The sequence below is a fragment of the Oncorhynchus mykiss genome, chromosome 15 (assembly GCF_013265735.2).
Source record: "Oncorhynchus mykiss isolate Arlee chromosome 15, USDA_OmykA_1.1, whole genome shotgun sequence".
Lineage (NCBI taxonomy): Eukaryota > Metazoa > Chordata > Actinopteri > Salmoniformes > Salmonidae > Oncorhynchus > Oncorhynchus mykiss.
Window position 1 is genome coordinate 69,069,265 of NC_048579.1, and position 18,583 is coordinate 69,087,847.

General features: G+C 43.7%; 1 protein-coding gene and 1 long non-coding RNA gene across 3 annotated transcripts in view; one reads left to right on the forward strand and one right to left on the reverse strand.

Moving 5' to 3' along the window:
* Positions 1-13,936: 13,936 nt before the first annotated feature.
* Positions 13,937-18,225, forward strand: LOC118938835. Its single transcript, XR_005036198.1, has 2 exons — positions 13,937-17,730; positions 17,814-18,225. It is a non-coding gene; the product is annotated as an uncharacterized LOC118938835 (long non-coding RNA).
* The window catches only part of LOC110490613 (ubiquitin-conjugating enzyme E2 H), a 30,087-nt gene continuing 27,044 nt past the window's right edge, over positions 15,541-18,583 (reverse strand). For both annotated transcript variants that reach the window (XM_036945095.1, XM_036945094.1), the window contains exon 7: positions 15,541-18,434. In XM_036945095.1, the coding sequence (XP_036800990.1) occupies positions 18,310-18,434 (125 nt within the window). In that variant the 3' untranslated portion in view covers positions 15,541-18,309. The remainder of the gene's footprint in view (positions 18,435-18,583) is intronic.

Genomic DNA, 18,583 nt, shown 5'->3' on the forward strand with positions numbered 1-18,583 from the left:
ACAAAATGGAAGAAAATGTACTGAAAAAGGGAGGGACTACCTGGCACCACGTGCCCTAATGAACACGACCCTGGTTGTGACAGCAGTGGTCCTGAGGACCCTAATGAACACGACCCTGGTTGTGACAGCAGTGGTCCTGAGGACCCTAATGAACACGACCCTGGTTGTGACAGCAGTGGTCCTGAGGACCCTAATGAACACGACCCTGGTTGTGACAGCAGTGCACCTGAGAACCCTTGGTTGCTAGGTGATCTCTTTACATCTACCTCTGTTCCCCTACGCTCTTCTGTCAGAGAAATGCTGATATCGTCCGGTATGACGCCCTCCAATTGACATCTTAATTGGCTATACTGGCCTAGAAGATTGATTACCCATTGATACATTGACGCATTAGGGTCTTTGCACAGGCAGGCCAGAGAGAATGTACCATCCATAGAGGCTTTACAGGCCTCTTTTAGGAACTGACTGTTCTGCCCAGCAGCTAAAATATTTCCATCATTTAATCTTCACAGATTAAACCAAAATTCAAAATAGAACAATATTGTGGATGATATCCACGGGAGCTATTGTGCCCTGGCAAATTGCAACTGTTTTCATCAAGGTTGTTGTTGTTGCACCAGCTTTTACACTAGAGACAGACACATGGCTGCAATGGAAAGATCCAGAAAACAGACGTTGTCCCTGACTCCCTAACATCCTGCGTTGCTGGATCGAATCCCCGAGCTGACAAGGTAAAAATGTGTCGTTCTGCCCCTGAACAAGGCAGTTACCCCACTGTTCCCCGGGCGCCGAAGACGTGGATGTTGATTAAGGCAGCCCCCCTCACCTCTCTGATTCAGAGGGGTTGGGTTAAATGCAGAAGACACATTTCAGTTGTATACATTCAGTTGTACAACTGACTAGGTATCCCCCTCCCTTTCCATTGTGCCAAAGAGGCCCTTATTTCTACATAGCCTACTGTTCTATGATACCAGCACACTTAACACATTTCTCTTGACTATAAAGCACAGACAAACAACATACATATTGCAGCGGTAATCTATTTATAAAGAGAAAACCTCCAGCATAATGTTATCATGCATAGATTCCTTTATGAGGTAATGAGCATAGTCCTTTATGGTGAGTGTGCCGCCAAGCTCAGGATGCTGCAGTGCCCTCTGTCCACAACAGTGACAATGGTCTGTGTGTGTTGACAGCCAGTCAATGGGTCTCACGGTCACCCATGGGTTTCTGGGCTATGCAACACAGTCCCTGTTCGAAACAGAAAATGGCCGCCAGCCTGCCTTTGCACTAGGCGTTGCAGGGAAAGTGCAGCAGTTTGACATCATAACTGCAGTGTCCTCTATCCAATCCAAAGGCTATAGGCTATACACTCTTAGAAAAAACGGTTCCAAACGGGTTCTTCAGCTGTTCCCATAGGAGAACCCTTTTTGGTTCCAGTTAGAACCATTTTTGGTTCCAAGTAGAACCCACGCATAAAATAACCCCCATCAAACAAACCTATATTCCTCCATAGGACATAAACCAAGTTCTCCCTTACGAGTCATCTAGCCTGTCTATTTCTCGTTTACAGCTTATTATTTCCCTACCATCTGTCTGTGAGTGTGATGTTCCATCCTAAACTGCCCTGCTCTGCTCTGCTCTGCTCCACCCCAATGGGCCCCACACTCAGCCATTAGCTCCCTCACCCTGGGCCCTGCAGTGGAGGAGAGCCCACATTGATTCCAGCTCTCAACCCATGTTCTAAGTGATTTCTCAGACACCCAAATGGCTCCCAGAGCAGAACTCCTGTTGCCATTTCCTGGAGAAATCAATAGCACTAAAAAGCCCAAGTTGGAAAAGCCCTGCATCCAGTCAGATTGACCTGTCTTCAGTTTTTTCAGCTGAATAAAGAGCCTAATTTCTGTGTATCATTGGCCATTCATTCTAATAAAAATAAAAAAAACGTCCCCCCCCCCCCCCATTGCTTATCTAAAAGCCGTTTGAAATTCTATAAAAAATGAATATAAAATGCAGAAGATTCTATGAAAAAACAGACAGATTTTAAATGAAATATAGTATGGTAAACAAGTAATTCACAAAGTGTTATATGTGAATGACGATGAGGTTTCAAATATTTCAATAAGATTATTTCAAATTTTGAAACAGAAAATAAATGGCATTCTGGTTAGAGATTGAGTTTTCATTGATTTGAAACATGTTTAAACATAGACATTTTTAAACAATTAAAAATTAAATGAGTAAACTGATCCACATGTATTACGTAGCCTAGGCCTATCTATGAATTAAGCTATTTTGAGTACAGAGACAAAACAATCATTAGCCTACTAAGTACTCAATGCCAACTAAAGGTGCTGTGTATTGCGTGCCCGTCTCTACCATGGTGTATTCTGGACACCCATCGTTCATTTAACCCCAATGACAGTTGCAAAGCCTTTTCGTCTAATCGCATTTGTCTGATTACGGAGTCTGCAAGTCCTCCAACTTCGGTTATTTTAAGAGAGATTTGACGCGATGTTGCTATGGTCTCTCTCTGAGGGCACAACAGGGTTGACGAATTAGTTGACAAGTGTAATTACCAATTGATGAAAAAACAAGACTGTAAAAATGGGAAATAATATCGAATTTAATAATATATAAATGTGCAGCATTACATGGCACATAAATCAAACAAACGAAAATGTAACTAATTTAATTTTAAGATCATCATATTGTAGCCTAGGCTATATGGGGGATTTCGTTTCATTTTTCCATATACAAATGATTGTAGCCAAAATACAATTCCAGAAATATTCTACACTACAGTTAGACTAAATGAAATACAGACATACGAAACTAGTTGTAGCAGTTAAGGTCCATATCCTATACAAAACGTATAAACTACTGTATAAACAGGTGTAATGGCTCATAATTCGCCTACACCTGCTCTAATTTCACCCGCAGCCTGTGGTAGGATCCAAATCATTTCCCTAAGACATTTTTAAGAACGATACTGCTCATTACGATGTAATAGCTAGGCTACAAACATCCAGTAAAATATTTTTAGAAATTTTATATTGTAACAAAATAAGAAAATTAAATGTTAGGCTACACATGGTTTATATATTTTACTGAATGTATTTTCTAGTCTAGCCTAATTTTTAGGCTAATAATTGTTCTAGTTTGCTGAAGCATGTCGGAATTGCTTTATCTTGGAATAGGCTAACGGATTACAGAAATGTAATGTTGCCAGATGAAATGTTTCTCCAACACAATAAATACATTTTTAAAGGAAAATACAGTCATTAAAAAAAGTTTTTGAGGACCGAAGGTCTACCAAATCGCATTATTAGCCTATATTAAACTATTCTCAAATAAGAATCAACCTACCTGTTCTCGATGCGCGACGAAATGTGCATTAGCAAATCGAATAAAACATTACCCTAACCTAAGACTAGACTTATTCTAAAAGCATGGGGGGAAAAATAAACACTTAATTGAGGTGCCCTTTACTTTTTTTCGGAGCTCACCACTTTGAGCAGAACATATTCAAATCAATATTTGTCTAGCCAACGCTTTTTAAAACATCGCCCCATTTCGACAAAAAATAAAACTTCGTTCGAAGCTGCCTAAACCTCAGCAAAACTGTAGAATTACAATGAAACAAAGAAATCCAAGCGGCGTCGTTAACTTCCTGAGTATCAAATGTCAATTCCAACCCCGTTCCCCCCATACGATTCGCCTCTCTTTCCCAACCTTTCTTTTACCTGCGAGAGAGGCTCAATCCGCGGCGTTTTGTCGACTCCAGGTGCGCCAGTCTCCTGTTGCCTCGTTTTCCTGCCTTCTATCCTGCCGCATGCTGCAAAGGCTCTACTTCTGCACACAAGCCGTTGCTCCTTGTTTGGGCTGTGAGAGCAAGGATTTGCCAATGGAAAAGATAATTAGTTTGTAAGCATCTTACTATCGTACCAAAGGAATAATCCAAACCCGCCTCTGTCTCTCGTATTTTGCGATGTCACTGGCTCAAGTGCTTTTTTTTTCTTTTAAGGTGGAGCTCGCGGGAGGCAAGGCAACATTAAAAGTGCTTCGATTTTGGCTGGAGGACCATTGCAGCCTGAGCAGATGAGGATTGGTTGCTCTCTGGATTAAATTATTTAATGGAGAATAATTTGGTCCAGCCCCTCTTTAGGCTATTGCTTGATTTAACAAGAGGCTCTCTATGATTCTGTATCTATGGTGCTGTGATGGTTTTGGGACTACATTGGCGAGAGGCCTACGTTGTAACCATTAGGAATAAAACTTGTATATTTTAATGCCTTTTAATTGATATTTCTAGCAAGTATTTTGACCTCACATACACATATTACAAATTAAATAGAAGTTATCCGAAATTCGTTTAGCAAAATCCTGCTGTGGGTCATTCTACCATTGTTTTATGGAGGGCAATGATACAACATGATACCTGTTATATAACATCTAAACATAATAGTAAGTTCATTTTTTGCCACGGACGTGTACGCAAGACAGTCCTGCTTGTGTCTGTCTGGAGAAAGTTAGACAGGTGTTTACCTGCGGTGCCCAACAGACAAAAGAGGCTCTGTCCAGGGTGGAAAGGAAAGGAAAGGGAGAGGGGGAGGGAGGGAGTATAACGGATCGACGGACTTGCCCTGTACTGAATTGTATTTTTTTTTTAAACATTTAGAAAGGGCTATTTGATATTACCTCTGATGATTACAATGAGCTATTTATGGATGTAGGGCAGGGAAATACTATCCAATTGCCATTGCGCATTTCACGTAGCCTTTTTATTTGTTTCGCCGACAATCTCTACATATGGTACAATACATCAACTAAATTCATATAAATAGTTAGTGCACTACTCTTTAGCTAGCCACAACATCAGGCTTTTAGACTTTTTATTTTAATTGAATCATATGATTTTTGTAATTGTAGAATAGGTCTATCTATGCTGCATTTTCTGATATTAAGCCATAGGCCTGTGATACAGAGAAAATGGCTGCATCTTCCCAGCCCCCACTCAAGGATTAGGTTTAGTCGGCTGGAATACTGTTGAGCCTGCAGTTCTTGGGTTAAATTGATGTAGGAGGATCAAATGACCGCGTCCAGATGGCCAATAATTATCCAGAAGAACTAAAAAGCAGCATTTCATATGAACAAGCTGTCACAATGCGGTATACGTCTGTCCCTATTACCCATCATGTTAAGGCTGACAATAGGCTTACACACTTTCAGTCTACCAATATGTGTATTGTAATTTACCAAACAGTTGAGATAATTGCCAAATAAATCATCATGCGCTTGTTGGATGCATGTAAGACTAAAGGGAATGAAATGTTGCCAATTGTCCGCCGACGACATCACCTTTCTGCTATACTATCATTTCAGCACAATCATGATCTTATACAACCTGAAGAGTGAGGACCATGACGTGCAGAGAGTCCAAGCAGTTGACAGTCAACTCTCCGGCGAAGACGTCACTCGATTCGTCCATAACGCATCGTCCATAACGCACAAACCGGTGAACCGACAGCCAGGCCGTGCTGTTTTACGCAGCTGAGCGCCTCACCACTAGGCCAAGGTCGTTCTAGGCTAAACTAGGTTTGGCATTCTTGAGCTTTGGATGTCTAATATATGTAGGTGAATTCTACCCATACTCCTCTCTGAGAGCTAACCAGAGTCCATTTACCGGCTGTTGATAATTGGACAGATATCGCAGTGGGAAAAAACGACCTAATATTTTGAAGTAATCCAAACGGCTTCAGTAGCCCTATATGACCGATCTGGTTACCTCCCTTTCAAAAAGAATAGCGACAGTGAAATCTATCCTTGGTAACACATTGTCGTAGTAGTCAGCGGTGAACCTGAGCGCGGCCAAAACCTCTCCAAGTCGCATACTTGTTTTCCACCTGGAAAAGTGGAAATTCGAGCTGCGAATCATCTGTGCACCAGGCACAGTATAGAAGAAAGAGTAGCCCAATGAATATTTAAAAATCTAATTTCGCTCTGCCCCACTGTGCCATGCCATTCCAGATGACGTTTTGGGTTCAGCCTACTCTCCCACCTGCCAGGAAAGGTATCGGATGTACCGCCGCTCGTGTGGCATGGCGTCTCCTTTTCAGGGTTTAGGCTATGCGATAGCGGCCAACTGAATAAATAATGTGGGCCCTCAACATGTACACTTGTTAATAATGGACATCAGTTTTTTGATTATCATTCGGGATCTGAAGTTGATGCCTCGTGCAAATTGGTGTTACAGTCTGTACTTTGTTCATCTCCACTTCACCTTTAGGGACAAGTGATGTGAAATATGCATACTTTTTCGATTACATATTCTCCTTGGAAGACCTTCAGTAATAAGAATAATCAAATACAAATCATTATCCTGTAGAATAGTAGGCTTATAGGACTTTTGGCAAAGTCAAGGCAACCCACTGGGCACAGAAGTTTATTCCTCTGGCCCAACACTGTAACCACTAGGCTACCTGCCGCCTATAAGCTTAGGATGACACTTTTCCAACAAGTCAGTTAGTCAAATGTCTGCCCTGCTAGAGCTGCCCGGTCAGCTGTAAGTGCTGTTATTGTGAAGTGGAAAGTCTAGGAGCAACATTGGCTAAGCCACAAAGTGGTAGGCCACACAAGTTCACAGAACCGGGACCTCGGTGTGCTGAAGCGTGTAGCGTGTAAAACTAGTCTGTCCTCGGTTGCAACACTCACTACCGACTTCCAAACTGCCACTGGAAGCAACATCAGCACAACTGTTCATCGGGAGCTTCATGAAATGGGTTTCCTTGGCCGAGTAGCCACACACAAGCCCAAGATCACTGTGCGCAATGCCAAGCATCAGCTGGAGTGGTGTAAAGGTTGTCACCATTGGACTCTGGAGCAGTGGAAACGTGTTCTCTGGAGTGATGAATCATGCTTCGCTATCTGGCAGTATGATAGACAAATCTGTGGTTGGCGATGCCAGGAGAACGCTACCTGCCCGAATGCACAGTGACAACTGTAAAGTTTGGTGGAGGAGAAATAATGGTCTGGGGCAGTTTTTCATGGTTCGGGCGGGCTAGGCACCTTAGTTCCAGTAAAGGGAAATCTTAATGTGACAGCATTCAATGACATTCTATATGATTCTGTGCTTCCAAATTTGTGGCAACAGTTTGGGGAAGGTCCAAAGCAAGGTCCATACAGAAATGGTTTGTCGAGATCGGTGTGGAAGAATGTGACTGGCCTGCACAGAGCCCTGACCTCAACCCCATCGAAATTGTTTGGGATGAATTGGAACGTTGACTGCGAGCCAGGTTTTATCGCCCAACATCAGTGCCCAACCTTTCTAATGCTCTTGTGGCTGAATGGAAGCAAGTCCCCGCAGCAATATTCCTACATCTAGTGGAATAGTGAAGAGTGGAGGCTGTTGTAGCAGCAGGGGGGGGGGGCTCCATATTAATGCCCATGATTATGGAATGAGATGTTTAGTGAACAGGTGTCCACATACTTTTAGTCATGTAGTGTATGTGAAATTGCACATTGATAGAAATATCACTATCCTAGATGATAAAAAGAGTCTGATTTATTATGTTGTTCCTCTCCATTCTGATTCGCTATCATTTCATTTGTTTTATCTGATCACACTATTCATTGAATTTTCCCGAGGCTATCATACAAAATTCATATAGCCTATAGACTAAAGGTATATCATGCGCAGTATGACACATAATCATTTGGAAAATCCAATGATATAGCCTATAGATAGACTATAGACCTAGTATCATGCGCAATATGACACATAATCAGTTGGAAAATCCAATGAATTTGTTAGGGGTAGGATACATATTTTCCTTATATCACGGTGCATATTTTGTTTCATGTTGATATGATACAATGCCAGAATGTGTGCATAAATAAATGGACAGAATGTTTGAATGAATGAAAAATGAATCATACCTTTCTTAAATGAAAACGTATACAACCTCGACCTGAATTATATGTTCTTAACTAATGTAAGAATACGCTCATTGGATAAAATATTCTTGTTCCAAAAAATTCATTTGCTAGATATTTCTGCCTGATTTCGAACGCAAATCTGGTGCTGCTAATCCACCCTTGTGTAGCGGATTACGACGCATTAATCTTTCTGGGATGGAAAGGACACCACACAACACCATTTACCCTAAAAAATATAAACCAGTAGGCAAAGATGTTTATACATTGGTTTTAGGTTAGATAGTCTATAATATATTGATATGTTTAGACGGCTGGATATTTGGTGCAGGCTATGGCTACATGCAATTGTTAATAAATACAATGAAATAGGCTACAACAAATTCCTTAGATTATATACAATTTAAATATTCATTTAAAATGATAGCCCATATTTAATATGATAGGCTACTCTTTAGGGTCCATTTCTCACACGATGCAATTATTGAAATAATATCAGATTGTAATAATGGAGTCTCCATATACAACTACGGGGGTATCATTGTCAATATACATTTTGAATATATATATATATATATATTAGCAATATATAGATATATTTGCCTGAATCGAAAATGATGGTGATGATGCAATATTGCTGCAGAATATTGCACTACCATTGGGCATCTGCGGCACTGCTATCCAAAAATCATTTGAATAACATACAGTAGACTTGAAGGAAAACTCGACATCAAAGCATGAGGACTTCATCAACACCAATAGTGTTTTAGATATTATTTCAATTTTCCATCTAAGCAGTCTTTTGTAAAAAATAATAATATATAGCTTGAGGTTGTAAGTTGTGTGTGTGTGTGTGTGTGTGTGTGTGTGTACCTGTATATGTGGACTGGGAGGCCTTTTTAATCAGTAGGTCATCCATTAATAAAGACCTGGGATCAATGTGCAGTAGGCCCCGACTGTGCCCCTGAAACTGAGCTGGAAACCTGAGAGAGTCTGCTGCCTGCCTGCCTGCTACCCAGCCCCAGCCAGAGAAACCCTGCCAGTTTGCATGGTGTTACATTCACCCATGGGGATGTCATTTCATCCAGCTGGGACCGGCACCCAGTCTCCTGACTGCCAGGCTCAGATGAGAGAGGGAAAAGCCGTCTTGTAGTTGTACTTTCATCACTAGTAGGCCTAGGCTTAGAGTTAACTCGTTTCTAGCCTCAAACAGCCTGGGGAGGAGGTTGGACTTAAACATGCATGTATTTGAAGCCAGGTCTGGTGTGAAATGCTGTTTGGGTGAATACCATTTAAATGATATTAAATGGAAATGGACATAGATGGAGTAGCGTGAACTGAACTGTTGTTTTCAATTCAAATAATCAAAAAGGAACAAAAATAGCTTCTTAGTGAAGAGCCATTTCTCAAGCAAGAATTTAGCTAGAACTGTCTGGAAGTGGTCTGAGTTGGGAGGGGAAAATCAAAATGCAGCTGTTATTGGCAGATGTTTGGAACTCTCTTTCTTATTGGTCTATTAACTACTTTAACCGCATGGTGATGTCACCATGGAAGGCCAAAATTCCATCCCACCAAAACTGGCTGAAATGTCATGTAGTCTTTTCAAACAGCTCTAACAATTAAATGGCATTATCATCATTTATACAATTTCACAGTATTATTCCAACCTCAGTGTGGACAAATATAAAACACTGGAAAATCACCCATTTGACTGCCCTGGGCTGGGCCTTTAACCATCATTGGGGGACATGCTAAACTGACCCACAATCAGCGTCTACGGGCAACTTCATCCTACTCCGTTATAAACAGAGAGGAGAGAGCATCTGGGCGGTGACCATACCTCAATCCCACTGCGGCATTCTGGGACAGCAGGATTCTGACTCCACACCCTTGTACCAGCATCCCACATTAAGCTCACAGAGAGCCCCTCCCCCAAGCAGTGCAGCAGGAGATGTGTGCATTGTGCACATGGTTTACAGAATTACATTCTCCCAATCTCAAAATGTTTCTGCAGGTTTCATTCAGTTTGGATGTTTTTAGATTGACACAGTGTGTTAGGTAATGACATTCTGTAACAACATTATACCATGGTTACAGAGTTTGTATTTTATTTAACATTTAAATATACAGTTTAGTCTCACTGACATCAAATCTATTTCACAAGAGAAACCTGTTAGAGGTGGCAGCAGTCACTGAGGACTGTCAGTAGCTCAAATGATACACACTGATAACTGTCAGTAGCTCAAAAGATACACACTGATGACTGTCAGTAACTCAAAAGATACACACTGATGACTGTCAGTAACTCAAAAGATACACACTGATAACTGTCAGTAACTCAAAAGATACACACTGATAACTGTCAGTAACTCAAAAGATACACACTGAGGACTGTCAGTAACTCAAAAGATACACACTGATGACTGTCAGTAGCTCAAAAGATACACACTGATAACTGTCAGTGGCTCTTGGGTAAAACACATGTATTGACAAAGGAAGGCCGATGTCCTGCAGTCCTTGCCAGTTAGTATCTTTACTCTCAGTATTCAGCTAATGGGTCCACAGGTCATGAGGGCATCATTCACCAACTAGCCTACAGTAGTCGAACCAATAGCAGTCCGTTGTGGAGCCTGGGGGAATTGAGATGGTTTATAATAGCGCCAGAGGCACAGCCCACGGGTCACCTGACCAACAGGGCTCTGCCTCGTCCTATCAGAAGGTCAGTATGAAGTTGTGCATTACGTCATGAAGCCAGGCCCGGGTGGCGCAGCCCTTTTGACCAACGCACTGCGGATAAAGCAGCAGCTCTAAATATTTCATTGAGGAGCTCGGGTTTCTGGACTCTTGGAGGTCAGGCCTGTGGAAGGAAGCCTCTTCCTCCGCCCATCCTCCACAGCTACAGGGAGAAGGTAGGAGGGTGGGGAAGTGGTGTGGAGGCTGGTGTTCTTCCTCTCTGTGTAGGCTGTGGCCTGGTACTGCGTGTTTCAAATCCCACCTCTGAACACACAAGTGCTTGTGACATTGAGCGACGACCAGAGGCATGTCATGATCATTTGTCTGTTTAAAAAGTTCCTCCTCAAGAATATTAGGTTCATGGCTCCCCTGTTTGCAACAATTAAATCAACCGGCAACTGATGTCGACAGTATAACAGTAGTGGTCCTGTATAACTCATGTCTGTGTTGGGGCCTATTGGCAGTAACACATGTCCATCACTGACGTTCCTCCCAGTGTCCGTGTCCCTTTAGAGGAGAGCCCTGGACAGACTGGGGCTTGTCCCTTTAGGAGAGAGCCCTGGACAGGCTGGGGCTTGTCCCTTTAGGGGAGAGCCCTGGACAGGCTGGGGCTTGTCCCTTTAGGGGAGAGCCCTGGACAGACTGGGGCTTGTCCCTTTAGGGGAGAGCCCTGGACAGGTTGGGGCTTGTCCCTTTAGGGGAGAGCCCTGGACAGACTGGGGCTTGTCCCTTTAGGGGAGAGCCCTGGACAGACTGGGGCTTGTCCCTTTAGGGGAGAGCCCTGAACAGGCTGCGGCTTGTCCCTTTAGGGGAGAGCCCTGGACAGACTGGGGCTTGTCCCTTTAGGGGAGAGCCCTGGACAGGCTGGGGCTTGTCCCTTTAGGGGAGAGCCCTGGACAGACTGGGGCTTGTCCCTTTAGGGGAGAGCCCTGGACAGGCTGGGGCTTGTCCCTTTAGGGGAGAGCCCTGGACAGGCTGGGTCTTGTCCCTTTAGGGGAGAGCCCTGGACAGGCTGGGGCTTGTCCCTTTAGGGGAGAGCCCTGGACAGGCTGGGGCTTGTCCCTTTAGGGGAGAGCCCTGGACAGACTGGGGCTTGTCCCTTTAGGGGAGAGCCCTGGACAGACTGGGGCTTGTCCCTTTAGGGGAGAGCCCTGGACAGACTGGGGCTTGTCCCTTTAGGGGAGAGCCCTGGACAGGCTGGGGCTTGTCCCTTTAGGGGAGAGCCCTGGACAGACTGGGGCTTGTCCCTTTAGGGGAGAGCCCTGGACAGGCTGGGGCTTGTCCCTTTAGGGGAGAGCCCTGGACAGACTGGGGCTTGTCCCTTTAGGGGAGAGCCCTGGACAGACTGGGGCTTGTCCCTTTAGGGGAGAGCCCTGGACAGGCTGGTGCTTGTGGGCTAGGACAGGCTGGGCCTTGTGGGCTAGGACAGGCTGGGGCTTGTGGGCTAGGACAGGCTGGTGCTTGTGGGCTAGGACAGGCTGGAGCTTGTGGGCTAGGACAGGCTGGGGATTGTGGGCTAGGACAGGCTGGTGCTTGTGGGCTAGGACAGGCTGGGACTTGTGGGCTAGGACAGGCTGGGGCTTGTGGGCTAGGACAGGCTGGGACTTGTGGGCTAGGACAGGCTGGGGCTTGTGGGCTAGGACAAGCTGGGGCTTGTGGGCTGGGACAGGCAGGGGCTTGTGGGCTAAGACAGGGGGCATGTTCACAGAGGGAGAACAATGGCGGGGGGTGAGATAGAGGTTTAGAGAGGGAGGCAACAAGAGAGAATAGAGAAAAATAGGGGAAAGAGAGTGAGGGAGTGAAACAGTGAGGTAGAGAGAGAGAGGGAGGGAGTGAAACAGTGAGGTATAGAGAGAGAGGGAGGGAGTGAAACAGTGAGGTAGAGAGAGAGAGGGAGGGAGTGAAACAGTGAGGTATAGAGAGAGGGAGGGAGTGAAACAGTGAGGTAGAGAGAGAGAGGGAGGGAGTGAAACAGTGAGGTATAGAGAGAGAGGGAGGGAGTGAAACAGTGAGGTAGAGAGAGAGAGGGAGGGAGTGAAACAGTGAGGTAGAGAGAGTCAGTGAAATGGAGGTAGCGAGAGTTTTGTTTCCCTGTTTTCCCTTTTGTACTTTAACTACTTGCACATCATTAGAACACTGTATATAGACATATGAACCTTTGTAAGTGTAATGTTTACTGTTCATTTGTTATTGTTTATTTCACTTTTGTTTATGTTTCACTTGCTTTGGCAATGTAGACATACATTTCCCATGCCAATAAAGCCCTTAAATTGAATTGAGAGAGAGGGACGGAGTGAAGGAGGAAGTCACAGAGAGAAAGGTAGGGAGATCTACCTTCAGGTCCCTGTGAGTTCTAGGGGCTCCATCCTCCCTAAAACAACTTAACAGTGAGAAGGAAACGACATATGACACATTTTAATTCTGCTCCTCAGGATTCCAGTGTTCTCATGAAAGCAGACAGAGATAGAAATCTGTAATCTATGTGAGTTTATATTTTTGGGTGGAGGAGATTAATAATGCCTTATAACGTAGAGTTTAGGTACAGCAGTGATAAGGAAAGCAAATTAGTGGAGCAGCGCCATCAACTGGGCTAATGTGGTACTGCAGACGCTTTGGGGATCAAGTGGCATCATGGCAGCTACAAACTAGCCATCCCTTCACAGTAACGTGTCAACCTGGTTATCTACAGTCCAAGCTGGTACATATTCAATAATGATGTGTGGCTCAAGCTTTCTGCTCTTTTATTCAACTATCAACTTGTGAAATACAAAGATTTTTGGTTGCAGTCATTAACAGGTTTCAGCCACCTAGGCCTGGCATACTAGCCTGAACCTCAGGATTCGCTGCACCCTGGCCGTTCATGTGGAAGTTGGAGCGGTTGTCCACATTGTTCGGAGAGTTTGACACAAGTATGCTGTTGTGGGAGAGTGAACTGTAGTAAAAGGCTGCCATCTAGCGGTAATAAAAAGTAAGACAACCATTAAAGGTGTAAGGCCGGGCTCTAACTCTGGTTCATTACAGTTATCTAAAAACTCTACTTTGAGTCGAGGCAGATCAACTCAATAACCGTTCATAAAAGGACTAATAATTCTCTAAATTGAACTTTAAGCTGAAACCAAATGTTGTAGATAGGGTTCATGTGCACAGTTCACTACACGATGAGGGGGAAAACTACTACTGTACACATCTACTCTGGGAGTGTTATAAATACTGGGCTAGATGGGGAAAATCCCCAAACTGAAACACACTGACAGTTTATATACAGTTAATGTTTTATTAAAAAAAAGAACTTACAGAGTATTTATACACAACTATTTATGAGGTTATAATCCTGTAGATAGAGAGCAGTGGAGGCTGCCGGGAGGAGATATAGGAGGTTGGGCTCATTGTAATGGCTGGAATGGTATAAATGGAACAAAGTTGTGGTTTCCATATGTTTGATACCGTTCCATTGATTCCCTTCCAGCCATTACAATGAGCCCATCCTCCTTAAGCTCCTCCCAGCAGCCTCCTCTGACAGAGAGCGTCTGTCTTGTGACAAGCATGCCCACTTCACAATGCAGAGTAAACGAGAGGAGAAAATGTAGAAGAGAGGGGATGAGGGAGGGAGGGAGGAAGAGGACTGAAATTCACATAAGACCAAGGACAGATAAAAAATTAAAAAACACCCTCGACTTTCAAGTAGTAGACAGGTACCAAATACAGTTCCTACAATGTTTTTTTGTTAAGACATTTTCCATGCCGTGTGTCCAATGTCCCCTGTAGTGAAAGCAATAGGACTGTGTCTGGGTGTGGTGCATTCCACTCTGGAGAAGCACAAAGACAGAACGTGAGGTGCACATGATGAATCGAGCCCCTCCACACCAGGTGCATGCAAGACAAGTGCATGGGAGAGGTGCAGTACAGTCAACACAGGGGTCAGGGGTGACGCCACGAAACAGGACTAGGGGGGGAGCCGATGGTTGATCAGATGGAAGCCAGGCCTCTACTTTCCCCTCTAATGTAATAGTCTGGACAGAAGCCACCAGCTGAGTCCCTCAGTAATGACTTCACTACCCACAAAGTGTGGTTGGGTGTGTGTGTGGGGCTATGTACCACTATGTGGTTTGGCCCCCTCCCACCTCGATATTACTTGGAACAGGTTGACTTGGACAGTGTTGATTGTGTGTTGGGGGGAAATTAGATCTCACATTGGGTCAGTGTTGATAGTGTGTTGGGGGGGAATTAGATCTCACATTGGGTCAGTGTTGATAGTGTGTTGGGGGGAATTAGATCTCACATTGGGTCAGTGTTGATAGTGTGTTGGGGGGGAATTAGATCTCACATTGGGTCAGTGCTGATAGTGTGTTGGAGGAAATTAGATCTCACATTGGGTCAGTGTTGATAGTGTGTTGGGGGGGAATTAGATCTCACATTGGGTCAGTGCTGATAGTGTGTTGGGGGGGAATTAGATCTCACATTGGGTCAGTGTTGATAGTGTGTTGGGGGAATTAGATCTCACATTGGGTCAGTGTTGATAGTGTGTTGGGGGGGGAATTAGATCTCACATTGGGTCAGTGCTGATAGTGTGTTGGGGGGGAATTAGATCTCACATTGGGTCAGTGTTGATAGTGTGTTGGGGGGAATTAGATCTCACATTGGGTCAGTGTTGATAGTGTGTTGGGGGGGAATTAAATCTCACATTGGGTCAGTGTTGATAGTGTGTTGGGGGGGAATTAGATCTCACATTGGGTCAGTGTTTATAGTGTGTCAGGGGAAATTAGATCTCATTGGTACACCTATGGTCTAATGTATTTAAAAGAGCGAGGGGCTAAAAATCTAATCAAGCAGTAAAACTTTCACAATCTTTTCAAAAATAATGTTGAATCAAAGTTGCAACGGAAGCACACTCATGTTTATTGGAGATTTTTGGATTGTAAGTGTCATTGAGTCCTCGACTTGGGAATTAAAAACAAGCAGAAAAACAAAGGTTATAAATAGTCCTCATCACTGAATTAGTTTGGGGGGGGAATAAAAAAAAAAGAGTGAAAGAAAACAAAACTGTTTCCCATAGCAACAGACCACAGCTGAGTACATGTCGTCTTTGGATCACCCTGTTTGTGGGAACATTGACACTTCTGCTTGAAAATAAAACAACATAGTTATAACAAGGACAACACTCTTTAAAAATACCAAAATATCACATTTTCTCCCCTATGCAAGTGTCCAAACACAAAATGGCCTCCATTGCCTTTCTCCACTTATTCTGATGGGATTTATTTCTCTGTCTTTTTCACTTTAGTACAATACTGCATAAATGTGGAAAAAACAGAATCATTAAATCCAAACTGAATACTTAAAACAGAAAGAAAGTTCAAGTTCTAATTCTCTTCAGCATGACACAATTTGGCTGAAGCCTAAGTACATACACCTTTGTTTTAACAGCGGTGCCTGTAAATGATTAGATTAAAAACGAGAAAGGAAAGCGAAGGTTTCAATATAGAGTGAATAAATATAGGCAGCTCAGGAAACGGCAGAAGCCAAATTGCAAAGTACTCTGCTGCGTATCCTTGTGACATCATTCTGTTTTTGCAGGCTCCATTTGGCCTGTGAGGAAACATGGGAACCCCAAACCCACTTTCCTGTCTTACACCAGGCAATGGATTGGAACCCAATCCATAGTTGACCATCTTTATCCAGGAGCCTTGAACAGTCAAGCTTTTAGGGAACACTGAAATTAAAAACAAGGAAAAACATGGTCTCCCATCCAAGCTCTATCCCAATGTGGCCTTGATCACACTGCACATTGTCTGATACTTTCATCGGGCCCAATGCTTTTGTTTTGCACAGACTATCATACATTCAGTCTAGTTTCTCCACCAGTCAATTCATTGCCATTGTCTGGAATCACTCTCACGTTGATCTGTACATCTCTGAAGGGGACCAGCAGGTATAGATCCATGTTATATCTGATGTAAACCCTACAATGGACATTACCTTCAAACTTAAAATCAGCTATTGTTGTTTTAGTTATCAGACCCATACATGTCTTTAGTTGAAGACACCGCCCAGTAAACTAACTATCGCTACATCAAGTCAAAAACACATATCATAGTTTAGCGCGAGCAAAAGGCAAAGTTGGTCATTTCAACAATGTTAGCCAAAAAAAGACCTGCAGATATCCCCCCCTGCATTTTCCCCCCATCTAAGAGTGAAGGGTAACCCAGGTAAATCACTAAGCCTTGTACACAACGCAACTCAATACTTCAGACAGTAGCCACACAAGCAGTACTACTTTAGTTGAGCCCTATACTAGCCTAGCGCAATACAGACCAACACAACATCACTTCTGGATCATGCCCAAACTGTACAGAATGATGTCCCCCCCACCCAAAAAAAATCCTGTCTTTGCCACCAAAATAAACAAGGTCCAAATCATCTAGGAGGGAGGAGTTTGTAGGAAATAAAACCTTGTGCTTTTATTTTTTTTATACAAAAATGCTTCTTGTGATTTTTTTCTACGTTCCTTTAACTTTTCTTTTCTTTTACAAAAACAGATCAGAGGAGGATCTGTTGGGTGTCTGTGCTGTAGCCAGTAAGGTCGGCCACTTCTACCTCACTTTCCAACACATCAGCGTTCAATCCCTCCTTCTGGGCAGTATTCACCCCTAACAAACTTCAGTGGATACATAATACCTATGGCGTTCCAGGAAGTGACGTACTTTTCTAAAGGGGTACAGGTATTCCGACAGCCACACCAGCTCGGACAGGCTCAGAGCGATGTCAGCGCTTTGACTGACGCGCTGGCTGGGTTCATAAGGCTCTAATGAGAAAGGTGAAGTATCACTGTACAAGCTAGGTGCTGCACACACACACCATAGGCAGCTCCTAACCCCAGCCAAATGAAAAGCACAAATGACAAATGAACACCAGAAAAACAACATTGGTGAAAGAAAATAGATATTGAAGCTGCAATTCCCCTCTTTCATATTACTTTAAAATACCCAATCATCTGTCTAGGAGGACAAGTCGACAGCCAACGCCAGCAGGGTGATGTATCCAATTCAAATCTAATCCAGACAGGTACGAATTCAGCTGTCTAGCAGGACAAGTCGACAGCCAACGCCAGCAGGGTGATGTATCCAATTCAAATCTAATCCAGACAGGTACGAATTCAGCTGAAGACATGGACCATAATTGCCATGACCATGAACATGACCTAACTCTCTAGTTCCTCTTCTTCAACACATTCATGAGATAAAGAGAAGGGAAATCCCCCGGTGCCCACCTCCCACCTCTTATTCAGCCCAGCCCATAGAGCTAGTCTCCATTTTGTCCGGTTGTTGGTGCAGTGAGGGTAAGGCCGAAGGTCACCGGGTCAAAGGGGACATTCCAACTACCGGTGGAATGTGGGGACTGCTAAGTCCAACACACCTTTACAGGGATTGAAGGAGGAGAACGCGACTGGGACATGGCAAAAACACAAAGCAGGTGGTGTGTGATATACGCCGAGGCTTGATATCCACAAAAATCCTTGTTTTAGCAATAATAATAATAATAATAATAAAATAAAAAAATCAACTTATATGAATATGATGTCTGCTTTCTCATGGTTAGGAAATCATACAGTCTCTGGTTTTAAAGGGGAGTTGTCTCCCATCACTACAACTCCATATCCTGGGCTTCGTCTTCAGAGAAATCCGACATGGAGCTTTCCGATGAGGAATCGCCCTGGCCCTCCTCCTGCTCCTTGAGAGCCTCCTCTGTTGCATATTTCTGGATGTACTCTGTGGAGAGCAAGGCAGCAGGGTCAGTAAGACTCAACCTCGTTGGCTAAGAGCTCCGAGCCAGGGAGCAGACAGGCGCTTTAAAAACAGGGAACAAAGCAACATCCAGGAGTGATAGACAAGACACACACACTTTACCCTATCAAATC